The 19413-nt window shown below is 38.1% G+C and overlaps 2 protein-coding genes across 4 annotated transcripts in view; one reads left to right on the forward strand and one right to left on the reverse strand.

The window, feature by feature from the left end:
• LOC112560835 (WD repeat-containing protein 19-like) overlaps window positions 1-1133 on the forward strand; it is a gene marked incomplete at its 5' end in the record, with an annotated part of 91437 nt that extends 90304 nt beyond the window's left edge. Inside the window, 1 exon segment of the mRNA XM_025232905.1 lies at window positions 20-1133. Within this exon segment, the coding sequence (XP_025088690.1) occupies window positions 20-134 (115 nt within the window).
• Window positions 741-19258, reverse strand: LOC112560836 (autophagy-related protein 13-like). 3 transcript variants are annotated; one of them, XM_025232909.1, is made up of 7 exons: window positions 19095-19258; window positions 18003-18191; window positions 14480-14613; window positions 12944-13177; window positions 10089-10274; window positions 4554-4893; window positions 741-2232 (listed from the first exon to the last, which is right to left on the reverse strand). In XM_025232909.1, the coding sequence occupies exons 1-7, from the start codon at window positions 19164-19166 to the stop codon at window positions 2020-2022; spliced, it is 1368 nt and encodes a 455-aa protein (XP_025088694.1). In that variant the 5' UTR covers window positions 19167-19258; the 3' UTR covers window positions 741-2019. The 3 variants fall into 3 exon arrangements, with proteins under 3 accessions (XP_025088694.1, XP_025088692.1, XP_025088693.1); XM_025232907.1 differs by having other exon boundaries at window positions 18875-19246; XM_025232908.1 differs by lacking the exon at window positions 741-2232 and adding an exon at window positions 2241-4061 and having other exon boundaries at window positions 18875-19249.
• Between the last annotated feature and the right edge of the window lie 155 nt (window positions 19259-19413).

The raw sequence follows: 19413 nt of genomic DNA on the forward strand, positions 1-19413 counted from the left end.
GCCTTCACATTTTTTGCAGGCTTCTTGAAACAGAAGAGAACTGCCCTATGTGTAATGAGAAAGTTCTGCAGGAGAATCTTCAGAAGCTTTCAGACCCACACAAATATATTTTCCAAGATGAACAGTCCACTTAGTGATGCATCACCAAGTGCTGTTTTAAAACCTTAAACTGTAGCATATTCAGGTTATCATCAGGTTGGTGATTGTAGCTTTGTGCTTTTAAACATTCACATTCAAAATATTAGCCCGCCCACTTGCAGCCTGTTTTCACAGTAAAGGGTACTGTATTGCAGATGTAATAGAAATTTTTTCTTAAATCCTGGAAAAGTGTTTGGAAAGAGTTTTGTCATGTTAATTTGTTTTGTTCATTTATAGGTTATTTTGATACCAGTTAATAGCTGTTCAAGGTATTTTGATATTGTAAAACCATTCCACTAAACATTTTAGCTGTTTGATAATGCATGTAAAATATATATATTGCTTTCACCATCACATCAAGTTTATAGTGTTGTATCCTGGTGTGATATGGCATATTTGTAAAGCTTAACAATCAGAGCAGTAGAATATGGTGCAAGCATGGTGGGGAAGAATGTGTGGCAGTCTGTCAGATTATAATTCCATCCACCCACCCCAGTCTTCAGCATTTCAATTCACACAGTACAAACTTACTAGGAAATGAGATTTGTGACCAAGATCTTTACAATGTATATACATAGCAAGAATAAGTCAGGGGATTCAAGTGGCTTGTAATTAATGTAATTTAACAAGTTTACACAGAAACTCCTGGCATCTTTCTTTTTTCATTGTCATTGTAAATGGTTTGCAAAATGTAGATGCATGAATGCATACAAAATTTAGACATATTAGACCTTAGACATATCAGACATAGACATAAACTTTAGACAAACGTTGAAAAAAACGGAGATGGCCTTTGGAAGAGCATACGATGGACGAGATGGCACAACTCCTCTCTCCCCACCAATCCTAAAAGTGTTGATCAGTTTTGTAAAGCGTGATGAACCTGGCTTACTCATTGGGAAACACCTGCTGCAAGAAAGCCCAGCCAAAGGGTTAAATGATAATGAAACTGCTGACTGTAATGATGAGATGTAAATAAACAAGATTACAAAGGACTCTTTTGACTGTTTCTTCTAATCCATTTTAACATATACAAATATCACAGTGCATGATAGTATTTTTCAAGACATGGTACTTAAGTCAACTGCAGCTATGTACAAATGCAAAATGTTTTTAACGACAATTTTACACACAGCAAAATCCTTGCTTCATTTAGAAGTTGACAGTTTGCTTACTCACAAAACTTGAAATTCATTTTGCAAGCAACCTAAGCAACTACAAAGGCAAACAAATATTTCCAAAAAATGTGTTAAAAGGAATGTTGAAGAATTAAAGACAAATATTTTTTAGTTCTACTATGAACTGTCACCAACATACACATTATTCGGAGCACAGAAGTTAAACAATGGAATGCAATAATTCTAAGATGACCTTCAGAATATTTGCCCTCCTCTTTCTACTTGTTTTTTTTGCTAAATCAGTAGACATATTTGTAGATTCTCATTGTCTAGAAGATGCAATTTCTTAACTAAAAAAAAAAACACACACACAAAAAAAAACACAAATCAAATGATATCAAACTAGACCAAGAATAATTTTTTTTATTTTTAATAAGTGATTTTTCAAGCTAAAACCATAAAGTGTTCAAATAATATTTGTTTATCTACTGTTTATATAAATAGTTACATAAAGTCTTGCACTTTTCAAGTATTGCTCTCTTCAAACCATTTTAGTCATCCATCAAATTGCAAGCCTAGGAATTTCATCTTGCACCATGCAATCTAAATTTATTAATTCATACTTCAACACACAATGATAAACCCACATTATAACTGCCCACCAGTAAATGTGTTTCAAAAATTCTCACTTCTTGTGAAGTATTTATATTCCACCATACGACAGATTAATATTAACTGGTCATGGTACATGTAGAATTTTAAGCTATAAAGGTTCATCCTGGTATAAAGACTTGATGAATTCATCATGCTGCTTCTGCAGCTTGGCAAAGTGGTCCAGCTGAGAGCCAATGTCAGCTAGGAATTCTGGAGTAACTTCAATTGTTTTGCATATTGACTCTAGTTGTGGGGCATTCTGCATGGCACGGTGAAACTGACCCAAGTCCTCCCGTGGATCATCTGTAGCAAATGGTGCATACTGAAAAAAGCAAGAAAAAGAGATGAGTGGATCTACAGCACTAAAAGTATGCCATAAATATAAAACGGAAAGATATGAATAAATGTCTCATAGATTTGTCAATTCCAGACTTATTTACCATTAGGAAGACCTACCTGAAGTCCAGGTAAAACATGTAATCTGTAACTAAAAATGAAAGATGAATTTGGTTTCACTTCTGCTGTTGTTTAATTTCTACGGCAATTCAGAGATTATTCTGGAATACAGAAAAAGGGGCCCTCACAAAAATAAAAAGGGTACACCTTCAGAGTAAAAGAGGGACCAACTGACATAGTCCCCAATTGCATCATTGTATATCTGTATGCCTGATGTAAAAACGTCCCAGTTGTAGGTGCTTTTTTCAAAATTTCCTGCATAAATTTCACAACTAATAAGTGGACAAGAGTTAGTTGATTTGAAAGCTAACAAGAAGTAACCAAATTCTCAAGAAAAGAAATTTGAAAATTAAGAAAGTTTCTTTTTGGCCTTCGCCGTAACTGTTATGATTATGGCTAACCACTAAGGATAAGCAGGTCTGAGATTCTTATGACATAATTTACTCCATAAATATAAGGACATAAAACTGGAACTCCCCATTCAAATAAGCCATATAGTGATCTGAAATGTTTCAATGTGCACCTCAAAACATGTCTTTTTTGTAGATACCATTTCTGACTTTAATTCTGGTAACTGAAGATTAATAATAATGTTGACCATGCTGTTATATCGGTCTTTTGTTTTCTAAGTTGCATTAGTATAATGATTATTTTCTTTTCTCCTTGACATCTAAAATAGATTCATTTTTCTGGTTTTGAATACATATTTTTAACATGATCAAGATGTTCTACAGCTACACATTCAGCACAATGCTTGCTGCTATTCTGTAACTTTTATAAAAGGAATTTTTTTTAATCTTTTTAATTCAGATGAATTACTTATTCATGAGAAGAACTGCTGAATGCAAAAGTAGAAGTAACTGTTGAGGTACAGCCATTGATGAAATCTACTTTCTGCCAAAGAAAATAGATGATAAGAAGCAGCAAGTAATCATGTGCAATTTATGGCTCTCAGCTGAAATAATTTAAATACCTTTAGTGGGCTAAGAGGCTCATGAAAAAAATGATGATGTAGCGTTATTTGAAGAGAACTTTTTTAAAAAGCATTAATCGACACAAAAGTGAAATAGTGTTGTATAAATATGTGTGGCCTCTGCAGCAACTAAAAACAGTCTGCACAAGCATTTTATCGATAATAATTTTTATGCTAAAACCATATAAACCAAATGAGATGATATTCAAACACTTTTTTCCTCCAAGGGCCATTTTAAAATTTATCACATCATTTGCAGCTTATTCAAAATTATTTGCCTTAAAATTAGCCTGATCTATTTGGTCAAACTAGTTTTGCTACAGCATGGTGACACTTTGCAACATGTTCCATCTCAGCCTGGCACTGCTCTTCTCTGAGTCATCACATTCCGCCTTTTCATAATTAGGTGCTTGAAAAACAAACTCATAAACCCAAATGAATTTTTACCAGTCAAAGCTATTTCATTTAAATCCATGAAAGGATTATGTTAGACACATGTAGGCCTGAACTGTACATTGCGGTACTCAGCAATGGCAATGATCATTTAATTGCCTGAGCTGTGTTCAATGAACACTACCCATATCAACAGGCAATATTAAACAGGAAATACTCAACCATCGGCTTGGGTGAAAGTCATAATTCTCCAAAATCTTCATATAGACCACAAGCAGCCGACTAGAAGCGCACGTCTGTCCTGTACTCTGGTATGTGTGCTGTCTATTCTGTAATGGACGTTGCTTGATTGTCCCTTAAATTTTCATCATTACTACTCAATATATATACATATTGATACAAAAAAGGCTTATAGAATTACCGATGTCTGCTGTTTTCTTGGTGAGCTGGATTAAATGATTTCGTATGTTCCCCACCCCTGAACTATGTGAACCAATTTTAAAATGGGGTTACATGACTTAATAACAACACAGGAGGCTGCTGATTTGAAGATATGAATGTGTCCAAATTTACCTTCTTTTTTTTCAAAAAAAATTTTTTTTTAAAAAATGGATAGGTCAAGATGGCTAGTGACATATTTCACAGTTCCGGAATACATTTCATACATGCATAAATTATTTTCATAACTATAAGTTATGCTTATTTATTTCTACATTAAACAGCACTGTTTCATTTCATGGAAAATACAGTACAAACAAGAAATCCACCTTCCCCCTACCCTTTGCCTTTAAAAGTCAATCAAATGTAAATTGTGCATTTACCAGTGAAATCTTTTCAAATTCTTCTGCAACAGAGATGACACCAAGCTCACTCGACCTATCCTTAGCCTGATTCACTTCTACTTTTTCACTTGCTTCTTCCTCCAGTTCCTCACTAGTGTCAAAAGCTTTTGGCCTAGGAATCTTCCGAAATTCCAGATCTTCAAAGTCTTCCAGATCACTGTCTATTTCTGAGCTATCAGAATTAGAAGGATCAGGAGTTGGCAAACCAGACATCAGTGCTGCAAAAGGCTGCTCTTCTGGCCGCTCCCGGACAATTGGTTTCACTTCATCTTGAACAAAGGCACCAACTCGGTACAGATTTTCAAATGTCGCCTCAGATCTGAAACAATATTTAACTTGATCATCTTTTGTTAGTTTTCTTTAACTAAAAGAAATTAGGCACATTTTCCTAGTCCATAAATTCTGAAAAGTTAAAAAAAAACCTCCTGCAAGAACATCTAAGATTATGGTAGTCTTAACGGACCTTTTGTGTTCTGACATTAGGTAGAATGAAAAATATGCTTTTTTTTGTAAAGTCTTTGAAAGCAAATAAAAGTTTCTACTATGTGTGCAGTTGTAACTTTCAGTTTCCTCACTCCCACAAATAACTAGATTACATGTTCTTCTGTTGTGAAATCTCTGTTGTCTACTCACATGGCATGACAGTTGTTGCTTTTCTGAATTTTCACTTTCTCCGCCCTCGTTACCTAAAAGAATGTGCACAATGATACTGAACGTGTTTTGCCAATACCTTCGGTGAAAGATTTCCTTGACACCTTACACCAGTCCAACAATAAATAAGGTGGACACTTCTTCACTCCATCACCTAATACAGGTATGAGTTACCAGTTCAGAGTCGCATTTCAGGCTCTCTAGCATCTTGTATTGACATCAATGTTTGTTAGTGTTTCACACCATGCCAGCAGCAGCTAAGGCTATATCATGGTAAGACTAGTGATACATTCAAAGATTAGGAAACTAAACCCCTAAGTGATTTAGTAACAATAAAAATATTAAGGACAAACTGGTGGGGGTTCACCTAATAAAAGATAGGAATGTGTAGCATAGGTGCGTCCCATTCTAAATCTGCTAAGTACCACCTCCCACTTCACAGAACGGCATGGAGGTGGGCAGTCCAAAAGATGGAAGGGTGGCATGTAACTTGCTCGGGCCCAATTTATCCTAATGGCATTGCCAAAGGGACTGAACATGGGCCATAAAGATTGACTTACACTTAGATGACACCAATGACTGCAATCAACTAGGAGACTGGCAAGTGGCCAAAGTTAGCATGGAGGATAGAAGACTTGTTACCTATTTAAGAAAAAGGCAGAGCATCTCAAGGAGGTACAGGGAGAAGGCATGGATGACAGGATGGAGAATGCAAAGAGACATTGTCTATATCCATTCCCCGCTCACCAAAGGAGGCAAAATGATTAGACACAGCAGAATCACCTGTGGAGACCCATGGTCCTTTTGCAATGACTGCCAAGTAGGAGGTAAAGCCTGGTGTAGGAGTTGCTCCTGAGGAGCCACCCACTATGCGGCAGCAAACATCAGTGTACGAGATGCCAGCTTTCACTGTACATGCTGAACGGGTGCTTCAACTTTGGGCAGGCTTTCAATGAGGCAACTTGGGAACCATCTTAGAAGGCACTTGAGGAGCAATCACCTGCAACCTGGCCAGTCCTGCTGCAACAGCAGGCTTGGGACTTGCAGAAGCTAGCCCCATGGATTTAATACCAACACTTGAAGCAGTGCAACAGAAAATGAACAAAAAGCAAGACTTTTATCCACAAATACCCAACCTCAATGTCAGGTATTTTTGGTAAGCAAAAGATGAAGATGAGAGTATTTGTGGGTACAGACCTTCCATCTCTCTTGAGGTGGACCCTCAGGACAACTGTAATACCCTGGGATTTGTTTGTTTGTGTATAACGTTGTGCCAGCAACTAGGGCTTTATCACGGCAACAAAAGTAATTTTAACAAGTTTAGGGGAAAAAACCTCAAGTGACATAACCATAAAATTCTTTAAAAACACAAGAAATAAACAAAATGTAAATGAACGGATAAAGTGTAAAAAGAGGTGATGAAGCCCCAAAAGGCCACCAACAAACAAAAAAAAAAAGAAGAAAACTATCAGGACATAAAATTTCTTAAATTTGATGATCAAGTCCAGTCCTCCTTAAAAATGTAAAGACTGCTGCCAATGGGACGAACTAAAAAAGAAAAAAAGAAAACAAAGAATTTTCTGTAAAAAAACTGCTGACGGATAGAAGGGTCCAAGGAGCTGGTAGTAGAAAAAGAGGCTCTACCAGTTGAATATCTACTCCGGCAGCTTATAGGTAAGGTGCTACACAGAGTGATAATGGCTTTTGTTCATTGGCACGAATGGCATACAGGGCAGCACACTGAGGTCTGAAAACAGCACGGTACGCAGGGTTTCCAGGATGAGCTTTTAAACAACAGACATAGGATAGCTTGAGTTTCAGACGACATGGGCTCACCAGCTTCTGCGTACAAACTTTGTACAGGAGTGGTGTGGAAGGCACCCAAACAGATGCGGAGCCCTTGGTGATGAATAGGATCAAGAATTTTGAGGTAGGACTCTTGAGCAGGGCCACAGATGATGGATCCATAGGTTGGAGAGAGGACCTCTAGATTCGAGATGCCAGATGAGCAGAGCATTCACCATGCATTCAAGAGTTTTGCACAGACAACTAGTAAGAGCAATAGGACGGTAAGAGTTGGGATCAGAGGGATCACTTCCAGGTTTTGGGATGGGCACCACGACTGCCTCTCTCCACGAGGGAGGGAAACAGCCGGACACCCAAATCAAGTTAAGATGTCTAGAAGAAGAAGGAGACCTGTGGAAGATGAGTCAGCAGTTGATAAGAAATATTGTCTGGGCCCGGTGCAGAGTCCTTGCACTTCTGAGGGGTTGCTGTAGTTCAGAGACAGAAAAGAGTACATTGTACTTTTCAGAGTTATCAGAACAAAAGTAACAGCCAGAAGATTCCTGAACAGCTTTCAAGCACCAGAAATGTGGATATTAGTGCAAAGAGGAGGAGTTGTGAGCAATGGTGGATGCCAAGAAATTAGGAACATCTTGTGCCTCTGTGAGAACAGATTCTCCAACCTGTAGATGGCCTATCGAGCCAGCCTGAAACCATCCCTTTATCTTCCTCATGGCCACTTGGGAAGTGGTGCAGGAGGACAGTGAGGATACAAACCTCTGCCACACAAGTTTTCTTGCCTGTTTAAAAACATAACAAGCATGAGCTCCACTACATTTAAAACTTATCACATTTTCAAGAGTGGGTTGGCGAAAGGCAAGGCACTGGGCCTTCTTCCAAGCGCACTGGGCCACCCTACACTCCTCCGTAAACCACACATGGACAGCTATTAAAATGCCTTCGTGCAGGAATCATCTCTGAGGTGATTTCATTTAAAACTGACGTGAACAGCTTGCAACATGGGATCATTGCCAATGTCTTTTACTTCGACATTAAAACTAGAACTTCGGAGGAGGCGGGTGGAGCAGAGGGTCTGATAGGCAAGCCAATCTGCCATAGTCAGATTCCACCCTCCGTTATAAAGATTATCGTCCTGCTCCAGACTAGTTAAAAATTGTAAAATAATAGGAAAGTGATCACTGCCGCACAGGTCGTCATGTACAGCCCAGTTAAAATCTAATAACAGTGCTGGGCTGACCACTGATAAATCAACTGCTGACACTGTGCTAATGTATAGACAGCAAAAGGTGTTAGAACTGTTGTTCAAAAGGCAGAGATCACTTTCCATAAAAAATAATCCCAACAACTCTCCTCTGGTGTCAGTCGAGGCCCCACCCTACAAGGGGTGGTGCCCGTTAAAGTCCCCCAGAAGGACGGGAGCAGAAAATTGGGTCAAAAGACCCTCAAGGTCCTGTCAGGATATCTGTGCAGGAGGAAGATAGAAACAGCAAACAGTGATAGTCTTGTCCAGGGTAACCCGGGCAGCAAGAGCTTGAAGAGGAGTGGAAAGTGGTATCTGGTTAAAACAAAAGGTGGGAGTGAATGAGAAGAGCAGTTGTACCTGAAGGGACATCAGTCTGTGAGTCCTGACGTAAAACTCGATAGCCTTTGAAGGAAAAAGAGGTGGAAGGTAGGAGAAGAGTCTCCTGCAGTGCTATAATATCAAGAGAGAAACGTGATGCTAGGCATCGAAGTTCTTCATAGTTGGCTCGAATCCCTCGACAGTTCTGTTGAAGGATTATTGACATAATTTATCTGTGAGGAAAAGATTCAGAGCACCTTACAGTAACAGAGGGAGAAGAAGAAAAAGGCAGGGGACGGCGGGATGGAGAAGGGGACATTAAATGTCACTCATCCACATCCATCCATTGCTCACCAAGAGAAGCAAAGTGATTTGAAACAGGGATTGATGCTGCTGTGGTAGTCCCAGATGTTATCTGCTGAGTAATGGGTTTTTCTGGCGATTTTGGCTTTGTTTTTGTGTTCTTGTCTGTCTGCGGTGTGGTATTCTCGTTCTTTGGTGATTTAGTGTTGTGTGATTGCTGACGTGCAGTGTTTCTGACTGGTGAAGGGGGTGCTTGGGCTGTGATGCTTGTGTGGCTTGAGATGCTTGTGAGGTTTGAGATTTTTGTGATGACTGGTTGCCACCAAAGCTTGTAGGAGGAGGAGGCATAGCTTGACATACTGGGACAGGGCCTTCTGAAGAGACTGACTCTGCGCGTACACGCTGAATGGCTGTCTCTTCCTTCCACAGTTTGCACATTTAGCACTTAAGGAACAATCAGCTGCTGCATGGCCTGTACCACTGCAGCAAAAGTAGCGGGCTTGGGATGTGCAAACTGTGATGGGTATCATACCGCTTCTTCTAAAGACTACCCGAAGTGGAAGGAAGAGACAGCCATTCAGCGTGTACGCGCAGAGTCTGGCTTCTCGTACGCCGATGCTCCCTGTTGCGTAGTGGGTGGCTCCTCAAACTGCTTACTCACCCAGCCAGAGAGAGGCTGAGTGTTCAACCCTGGCATGATAAGTCCGGAAAAGAGAGATGTTTATCCTAGAGTAAGTAAAAGAACAGCACACGTCTCTTTATTTGCAAAGGCTTTTTGAAGGACCTCAGCTTTGTCATCATTTATTTTCAGCTTGTTGATGGTCATCCAGGTTTTTACAGACTATTCTGCGCCATGTGGTAGTGCAGACCTGCTGAATCTGAGAAGCAAAATTTCTTTTTCCAGAAAATATTTGCAAAATACATCATACACCAGAGGAATGGTAGTAGGCAGAGTGGACATACCTTAATGACAATAATTTCTTACAATCTAGCATATAAAGTGTGGATTTGCCTGTTAACACTTTTTTTTAAACTTACTGATCAATTTATCTTCATTTCTAAAATATGTTGTTAAATATGTAATCTTATTAATGAGAACAGACTAACACCACACATGGGACTACAAGTTTAAGCAGCAAAGGCATACACTCACACTGGTAACTAGAAAGCATGGACAGAAGAATCATCCTCACTTGTTATTTGTCTCGTGACATTTCAATTTTGAATCCTTTTGTCTCTCCAAGGGTTTGGTGGCTTGTGGAGAACTGCATATGTTTCCCAAAACAGCAAATGCTGGGGGGCTAGTTGAAAAAGTTGTGCAACATAGGTCCTGAGCATCTGTCCCTTCTAGTCGTCTTAAATCATCTGATGATGAACCACTGTAAGTATGGGAGTGACAGGTTCATGTTAATACTGGTAAACAAATCTAAAACAGTTTAGATTTTTATGACTAACACACTCAGATGCTATTACCAATCATTACCAAAAAGTAAGCTTTGAATGCTGCATTATATCTAAAGCAGTGGTTCTCAAAGTATTTTGGACCCAGGACCACTTTACTTAAGTAAAAAATATGGTGGACCACCAAGGCCTAAAAATCACTCTGTACTATGAATTTCTAATTTAAATTGCTGCATTTGCTTCATTACAATTCAAAACTAAATGTCCCTTTGTGACAGTAGTATAGTAATAAGTTGACATAAAACTACGTACCTCATTCTTTGTAATTAAAATGTTAATGCGAGGAATGCATCACTTTAAACATCACTTTGCTGACATATGACGGCTGTCAGTCGCGGACCACCTGACTTATGCCACACTTTGAGAACCACTGATCTAAAGGTCTGGAAATGTAATGCATGCACCTGACTGCATATATTTGTACCCTCCAGGATGCAAGCTGTTTGTCTGTTTCTGTTTAATGCAGTGCCAGCAACTAGGGCTATATCACGGTAACAGAAATAATTTTATCTTTAAAAGTTTAGGGACAAAGCTTCCAAAGTGACATAACCATAACATTCTTTAAAAAGTCAACACAAGAAGTAAACAAAATGTAAAAGAGTGGATAAAGCATAAAAAACGGGTGTTGACACCCAAAAAGGACACCAACAAACCAAAAAAACAAAAAAAACTATCAGGACATAAAAAAAGCTGTCAAGGGATAGTCTGGAGCTCAGGACAAACAATCATAATATGTATCGCACTAAAACTTCCCCTCACCATGGACCAACAGGTGGTGGTTCACCTCGTAAGAGGTATCCTGGCATGGCATAGGTGTGTCCTAACTTTATCTAGCAAGGACCATCTTCTCACGCCTGAGGATGGCACGATAAGACGGAAGAGTGGCATGTAATTTATTTTGGCCCAAAGTGTTCCAGTGCCGTTGCCATAGGGACTGAACAAAGGCCGAGAAGAAAGGTTTACAGACTAATGATATCAGCGACTGTAATTTGCCAGGGGACTGACTTGCAGCCTTGGCAGCCTGGTCTGCTAGGACACTGCCTGAGATACCAGTATGGGGGGAAATTGGTGTTTTACGCCGTGCCAGCAACTGAGGCTATATTACAGCAAGGCAGCCAGCCCTGTAAACAGATGCCACGTGCAGAGAAAGAACAGCATGCCCGAGACGAGAAATGAACTCTGGGCAGCCAACCTTCACTGTATTGGTGACAGGCTACCAGTATGGTCAGGAGCCCAAATAAAAACAATGTCTTTGTTTCACTGAATGAGTGCTGCATGAATTTTATGAAACTGGACCACAAGAGGGTGGTCAAAATCATTGGAAAGGAGAACTTGGAGGGCAAAAAGAGAGTCTGAGATAATCAAAAAGTTGTGCTCCGAACAGATGCACAGAGAAATAACCAGGTCAGTGGTTCTTAACCTTGTTTGAGGTACCGAACCCACAAGTTTCATATGCCCATTCACCGAACCCTTCTTGAGTCTCATCATGAATTGCGGGTGTGTCTTGACCTCCATTGTGGAGGCTCCGCCGAACCCCTGAGACCGACTCACCGAACCCCTAGGGTTCGATAGAACCCCGGTTAAGAACCACTGAACTAGGTGGTAAATGTGAAGGAATGGACTTGTTGTTTGCAAGACTTGTTCTCTTATGCCATAACTTCCCACAGCAGGCCTTGTAAGACCGAAAATCATAACTTGAGACACTTAATTTCCAATGCAATGGCATACTAGAGAAACAGGTAGGAAAATTAAAATTCTAAATAAATCATAAATATAGTATAAATATATAAAAACTATAAATATAAATCAAAATAACTTTTTTATTATCTGTTATAATTCTTAAACAATATTTTTAAGGATAAAACTTAATATGCTTCAACTGATGCTTCAAGATGCATTTCTGTAAATTTTCTCACCACAGATTTCAAATCCAGTCACTATCCAGTAACTGTCTCTTTCACAAAAAAGAACAGGATTCAGTGTTTAATGAAAAACTTCAAAAAATACATTTTACACATTATTTCAATAATAGTTGTCACTACTGCATAAAGGTATTTTTAACAAAACATTCAATGAGTTTTTTCCTTTCTATTTAACGTTCATTCATGAAGAAAAAACATCATGAAAGGATCTAGGCACTTTTTTGATTGCATTTTTATTTTGGTAAATTCTCAATTTTAGAGTCTACTATAGTCAGATCTAAAGAAAACGGGCAATGAATTAGGATTTTACAAAAGTCTCGCAATCTGTGCCTTAAATACTGAAGTTCTTGTATGGAAGAAAGGGAAGAGATCATATTCAAAAATGTTACTTCATCAAGCACCGAGGCCTAGAGGAAACTATGTTTGAGTTATAACTTTTCAACGAGCTCAGAATTACATGGCAGAAATAGATTTTTAGCTTTTTTATTATAACTTTGTGACTGAAGGACGATGCTAACAAAATGGAATGCAAATATAACAATATCTGTCATCAATTTGGAGTTTTCATTTTCTTTTAAATAATTCTAATGCCTGTTAAAACTGATAAGAATGCATCACCAAGCTGCAGTAATGTTCTCTATCTCTAGTTCAATACATTTACTTACTGTCGGAAACCCAGACTGCATGGTCTGGGCTCAGCAGTCTGTGGGGCTGAGGTATGTCCAAAATGGTCATCCTTAATGTTGAAGGGAATACCTCTCTGGTTTTGTGGCATCATCATGTTAGTACGGTATGCCAGGATAATGACAATGGTTCCCACTGGAGTTGGTACAGCACCCACTCGGGTTGTCTTGTATCCATCTCCCAGGTAACCCATGTGTGGACGACCTCCATAAAATCTTTGGTATCCAGTGAAAAAACATATCATTTCATCTTTCAAAAGTTCAAGAAAACTGAGTTATAAAATACTACTTAATTTTTTCTTCTCCCTCAGTTTTTTAAGTAAATCTCCCCCTCCTTTACAATGTCTAATGAACATTTATTTTTGTAAAAACCATTTAAAAAGGGGTTGGGTATCCACCTGTTTTACAGTGACAGATGATTTTTAAAATACACCTTCACCTAAAAATACTTAGTTCCTTACTTTTTACTTAGAGCTATGAAACTAAGTTGCAAAACAAAGTTCTTAAGAAAAATATAATTTCTGGAAACATAAAATGCCTGTCTTTTGTATATGTAGTGTAAAAAATATTGCTGCAAGAAAAAACCATATAAAAAGATATCATAAACTTCATGTTCACAGATTGTTGAAGCTGAATATGCACAAAATATGCATAAAAATCATACATTATGTTCACCAGCACCTAAAATGTTGGTACAAATAAAAAATCCTATTTTTAAAATTTCTTTCCAAGTATCACCACAGTTTGTTTCCACAAAGGGTAGCAACTGCAGAATGTCATCAGAGCCTTGCATAGGCATGGTGATCACATATATTGCATTGAAATAACTTGAGATGTTGTAAATGCAAGAGGCACATCTTAAAGATTTTCATACACACAACACAGTTTACACACTAACAGTTGTTGCTAGACTGGGATAGTTTTATAAAGCTTCTAAATAATAAAAAAAAATTATGAACTACGTATTCCATTGCACATAATTTCAATCTGCCCGAGGTCATATGACTGTGTTCTTTCTCCCTTCTGTGTTGTGTCTCAAAGAGTATATCTTAAGATTTCAACTTTTTCTGAGATTATAAAGCATTGTTCAATTGCTGCTGCTTTAGTGCTTCAGAAATACTATTTGTAAATATCTAAAGCTTTTATCACTCACTGCCTTTGTTTCCATAAAATCCAGTTGCCATTTAGTGCTACTGGATAAAACACAGTTCAAGGAACATAGTTCAGTATGTTGTCTAAATAGAAGTTCCCCTCATTCTTCATAATAGCAACAGTTTAGGCAAGAGATTTATATGGTCAATATATTTCTTAACACTTTTTCATCACGAACACCTTGCTTTTATTTGATAGCTCCCAGTCTTGCAGCTCTAAAAACATCACAGCTATTCAGAGTACTTATTAAATAATAATGCTGTGTTACATGACAACAAATTACATAAGCCTGCTTCACAATCAAAACTTCACATGTTTGCATTTCAGCATCAAATTATTATACCAAATTATTGTTGTCTAACTTACTTATAACAGATTACAAAGTCATCTGGGTTGATGCCCCCTTGTCGCCGTGATAATCGATAGGCAGGTGGCATTCTTGACACACTGAATATTGCCTTCAGTGCCATGGTCATCCGGTTGTAAACTGTACTTGATATCTTTAAAGACAAAGTAGCTTTAAAGAATTTTATTAACTTTCTGCTGTAGTATTCAATAAGTAGATTACACTACAAGTAAGGAGGCAAAATGGGAGTGGGGAAGAAGCAAAAAGGCAAATTTTTTTCCACACCATGGTGCCTTCAAGAATGGGGCAACTACTTGTGTTTGTTTTTTTAAATGAAGCTGCAGTCTAGCAAAAGTTTCATAAAAGTACAACCACACTACGTGTCAAGAAAATATGCAACACTTAATTTTAGGTGGAAGAGAAAGAGCATTCAGGGACTACTTTGTTCTATCTGTATTTCTCATCCTTTGACCATGTTTACACAGTGTAAGAACTTTTTCCTTTGAAGAACATAGGCAAAAGTTTTTTTGCTTGCTATCTTCTGTTATCTGTTGATGGTTTATGATTTTCTTGAAGATTAACAAAAAAACCCCACAAAACAGAAAAGAACACCATACAAAACTAAGCATATTCTATTTTTAACTCTTGGTTTATAAAATATGAATTAGTGTTTACAGGTTGTACAGATATATTTTTTTTAATTATGTTAAAATTAGTGTAAAACATGTTTGTAATTGTATATTTGTTAGTTAAGTTCATGGTTCTGAAAACGATTTACAACTCCCCTAGAAGTACAGAGTGCGTCCACCTATGCAGGATGCTCAGCAGAAATGATCAAAATATTTAAACTGTATTCGTTAAAAACATTCAAATATCTTGAATATGCATGTCTATTCCTCTTTCACAAATTTCACGAAAGAAAAGATGTTGCTGGAATATCATGGTTACTTTGATCTTTTGGTGAATGCTTTTCTTATGTTTTCTTCAAATTGTTTGATTTGTATAGTCTACCCATGATAATTTATGCTGCTGAAGCTGAGCTGAATTCCAGTGAAACAGTTCCCCTCTAAAATGATTCCTGAAAAAAGAATACAACATAATTCATGGAAAAGTCAAGAAACCCTTATTAACATTTTGGCAAAAGGCATTAAATAGTGGCAGCAGGGTTCCCAGGGATCAGGGATGGTGCCAAGTAAGGACCTTGTAAGAACCTTTCATGCATTTGTAAGGACCTAAGTCAGTGGTTCTCAAAGTATTTCAGACCGCGGACCACTTTACTTAAGTAAAAAAATATGGCGGACCACCAAGGCCTAAAAATTAGTCTGTACTATGTATTTCATTGAGAATGAGGAAGTGGACAGTTTCACATATCTTGGGTCCAAAATTTCAGACATCGGGGGATGCGGAGGTGGAGATTCGAGCCCGACTGGAGAAAGCCAGCCAGGCCTTCGCCTCACTCAGGAGCACATGGAAGGCAAAAAACATCAGCAAAAAGATCAAGCTGAGAATCTTCAAGTCAACTGTGATCAGCACCCTCCTTTACGGATCCGAATCATGGAAGATGACCAAAACCATCTGTAACAGACTTGACGTCTTCCAAAACAGATGCCTCAGGCGCACACTTAACATCTTCTGGTCAAATACCATCACCAACAAAGAACTCCACCGAAAAACTAAAACCGAGTCCATCACCACGCCGGTTCAACGAAGGCGTTGGCGATGGATTGGACATGTGCTCCGCCAGCAGACAACAGACCTCTCCACAGTCGCCCTACGATGCACTCCAGACGGCCGAAGAAAACGAGGCTGCCCAAAGAAAACTTGGAGAAGAACAGTGGAAAGGGAGACGAATGGAAAGGGCTGGACATGGGGTCACCTAGAGCGGGTTTCAGCCGATCGACATTGGTTGTGGACTCTGGTTGAGGCCTTATGTGCAACCTGATGCACGAAGAGGAATAGATAGATGTATTTCAAATTTAAATTGCCGCATTTGTTTCATTACAATTCAAAACTAAATGTCCTTTTGTGACAGTAGTATAGTAATAAGTTGACATAAAACTATGTACCTCGTTATTTGTAATTAAAATGTTAATGCGAGGAATGCATCACTTTAAACATCACTTTGCTGACATATGACGACTGTCAGCCACGGACCACCTGACTTATGCCCGCGGACCACACTTTGAGAACCACTGACCTAAGTGACAGTCATCAATGCTTAAGTTTTTCTCATGTATGGTCAGAAAGAGGTATTATTTATGAATCTTTGGTCTTCTCTATGCTCTATACACGCGTATCTTTCAGAAATATTTTCATGAGCTTCTTGCGTCTATCAGTAAGCATGTGCTTCTTCAAAACACTTTCACCTATTGACAAAAGATTCAAAGATATTCCGCAGGCAGCACATCGTGCACAATATTTATCTTTAGAGTCTTTCATCAAACAGTCTTTATATTTTTCTTCCTTTAGCCAGTTCTCCTGAAAAGGATACCTCCCTGGCATTTTTTGAATCGTCAAGAAGACAAAGAAATGTGGTCATCCGTCAAGTCTAAAATCTCGTAAAACATGAGTTCTTGCCGCGAACGAAACTTGGCAGTCGTGTGATGAAAGTAGCAGTGAGGCGAAGAATCGTCTGTATTTTGCGCCAAAGTCGACTCCGAAAATAAATTTGTGGATTTATAAGAGACATGAAAAATAAATCTGTGGTAATATTTTATCGATATAAGGACTTGTAATGATCACAGAGAAAATGTAAGGACGTGTGTAAGGAATTGTAAGGACTGTATGGCAAATATAAGGACTTACACGGCGAAAATTCTCTACATATGGACTTGTAAGGATTGGTAAGGACCCTGCGAACCCTGTGGCAACATACCTTGTGCATGCTTAAAAACAGATTACGTTGCAAAGACTGCATAATGCTATTAAATATCTACAAATAAAACTGCTTTGGGCCACTGCTGCATGCCACTTATTGTGCTGAGATTTTGTTTTGCTCATGATTGGCAAAGTCATGATATTGAGAAATAACTTTTATTTCAACTTTCATGCCATCAATAAAAATGGCAGGGTGAAAGGAAAGCTTCAACTTCTACAGAGCATTCCACTCCCTTTATAATTAAACAGTTTCTAATTTAAGGAATGCTGATGTTTGAAAAACACTAATCAGATTGACTTGGTTGTTGTGCCCATAAAAACATATGCCCTGCTTGTAAAACCAACCCTTGTGAAATAAGAAATGACCTAAACAATAATGTCTGCGGACCTACTCTCCTCAAAGGAACAAGGAATAAACTAAATAATGTCTGCTCATTAATTAAAAGGCCAGCAAACCTCAATGTTTCAGGGGAAAGGGGTTTCAGATCCCCAGATATAATCAATGAGGGAAGGCTGGTGGGCATTGACTAACCACAGAAAAAAATTCATCTCAATGTCTATATATTTATACTATATTCATGTCATGAACAATATTAAAATTACTGCAAATTGTGTAAATCTATTGAAATCAGTTTTTTTTAATGTAAGGTGGATTTGTAAACTTACCTTGACATCAACATCAGTTTCTTCTGAATTCAACGAGAGAGACCATAACTCCAGAACCATGGAAGCACCTTCCATAGTCCGCAGAGAGATTTCCACATTGACCGTTTGACTAAGAATTGGTTGCTGTTCAGAGAGTGTCTTCCGTGCCTCTACTTGCACTTCTGGTATATCTGTTATAGCTAGACTGAACTGGAATTTAAAAAAAGGTCAAGTACTCAATTACCAAAAAAGTTGAAAATATAATGGTGGATGCACTATGTGGTGTTCAGTCACAGATGATAATGTAAGTCCCATTTCTGACTGAATGATAACTAAAACTCATGAAAGCACAAATCATGAAGATGTTATTAACAGTCCTAACAATTAATTCTACGAGTCTGGGTGATAAATTACTAGTACACACCCAAAATAAAAATGAGTTTGTCATCTCCACAATGCATTTATCCTGTGTCAGGCTTTTTTCCCGGTACAGGGTTTACACACACACATACACACCTTTTCTTTTTTGTAACCATTATATTGTATTAAATCTTGACACTATTGTTTAGTCAGTGTAAATGGACATTGGTGATATGGGCTTAAAATTGATTTTGATGTGTGATGTGCACGTGCAAGGCCACCACTATGCCACCCAAAAATTCTAATTTATATAACACAGTAACACTACTCTTACAACGAGTTTTATACTAATCACTATCAATAGCACCCGTCTTGTATTCTCATTATTGAATAACTTAAAAAGCTTTTCTGGAAAATAATTTACATGTATCCTAACTACGATTGGGGTTACTGCCCTGTAAGATTCCGTTCAAAGCACCTGTTTTGATTTTGTTAACAACATATTGTTTCGAAATATAAAGTAATTTTCGTACCCAATCAGCCCCCGATGAGGTGACCTTTGATTTGGACCTTAATTTTTCGCCAAGTCTTGACTGTACGATAATCTGTAGACTCTTGAATATGAAAAACTTCATGAATTTTTCTAAATCTTTCCTATCTTGTTCTGACAAACGCCCCGCCATTTTGTTTTCAGTCGAACAGGAATGAGCCTAATTAAAAGATATTTAAACCCACTGACAAGTGACGACTGACCACGGTCACGATCTCTTGGCTATCATCACGTACTGTCTCCAAAAAAAAAAAAAAAAAAAAAGCGACCAGCATTATATTTGTAGTTTCAAGCGACCAAAACGTTAATGTTTATAAATTGAACAGCAGGCAGACTAACTGGCAGGCTCGCGCAACACATGCCAAATAAGAATATACCACTTGCGAACTATTTGAATATACCACCAATAAACTAGTAGTCGAATATCTGCATATTACTGCGTTTTATCAGCATTATAATATTCGAACGATGAAAAGTAATCATTGATAACATGTTGGAAGTCTGTGAATATATTTTGCCCCT

Source organism: Pomacea canaliculata, linkage group LG3, assembly GCF_003073045.1.
Source record: "Pomacea canaliculata isolate SZHN2017 linkage group LG3, ASM307304v1, whole genome shotgun sequence".
Classification (NCBI taxonomy): domain Eukaryota; kingdom Metazoa; phylum Mollusca; class Gastropoda; order Architaenioglossa; family Ampullariidae; genus Pomacea; species Pomacea canaliculata.

Excerpts from the sequence above, each read along its gene's own strand:
- LOC112560836 (XM_025232907.1), bottom strand. The coding sequence starts at position 19,024 with ATGGCGGGGCGTTTGTCAGAACAAGATAGGAAAGATTTAGAAAAATTC. Across the intron at positions 13,178-14,479 it reads GACTTTGTAATCTGTTATAA|ATTTTATGGAGGTCGTCCAC; the intron begins GTAAGTTAGACA and ends TGGATACCAAAG. Across the intron at positions 4,894-10,088 it reads TGTCACGAGACAAATAACAA|ATCTGAGGCGACATTTGAAA; the intron begins GTGAGGATGATT and ends ATATTGTTTCAG.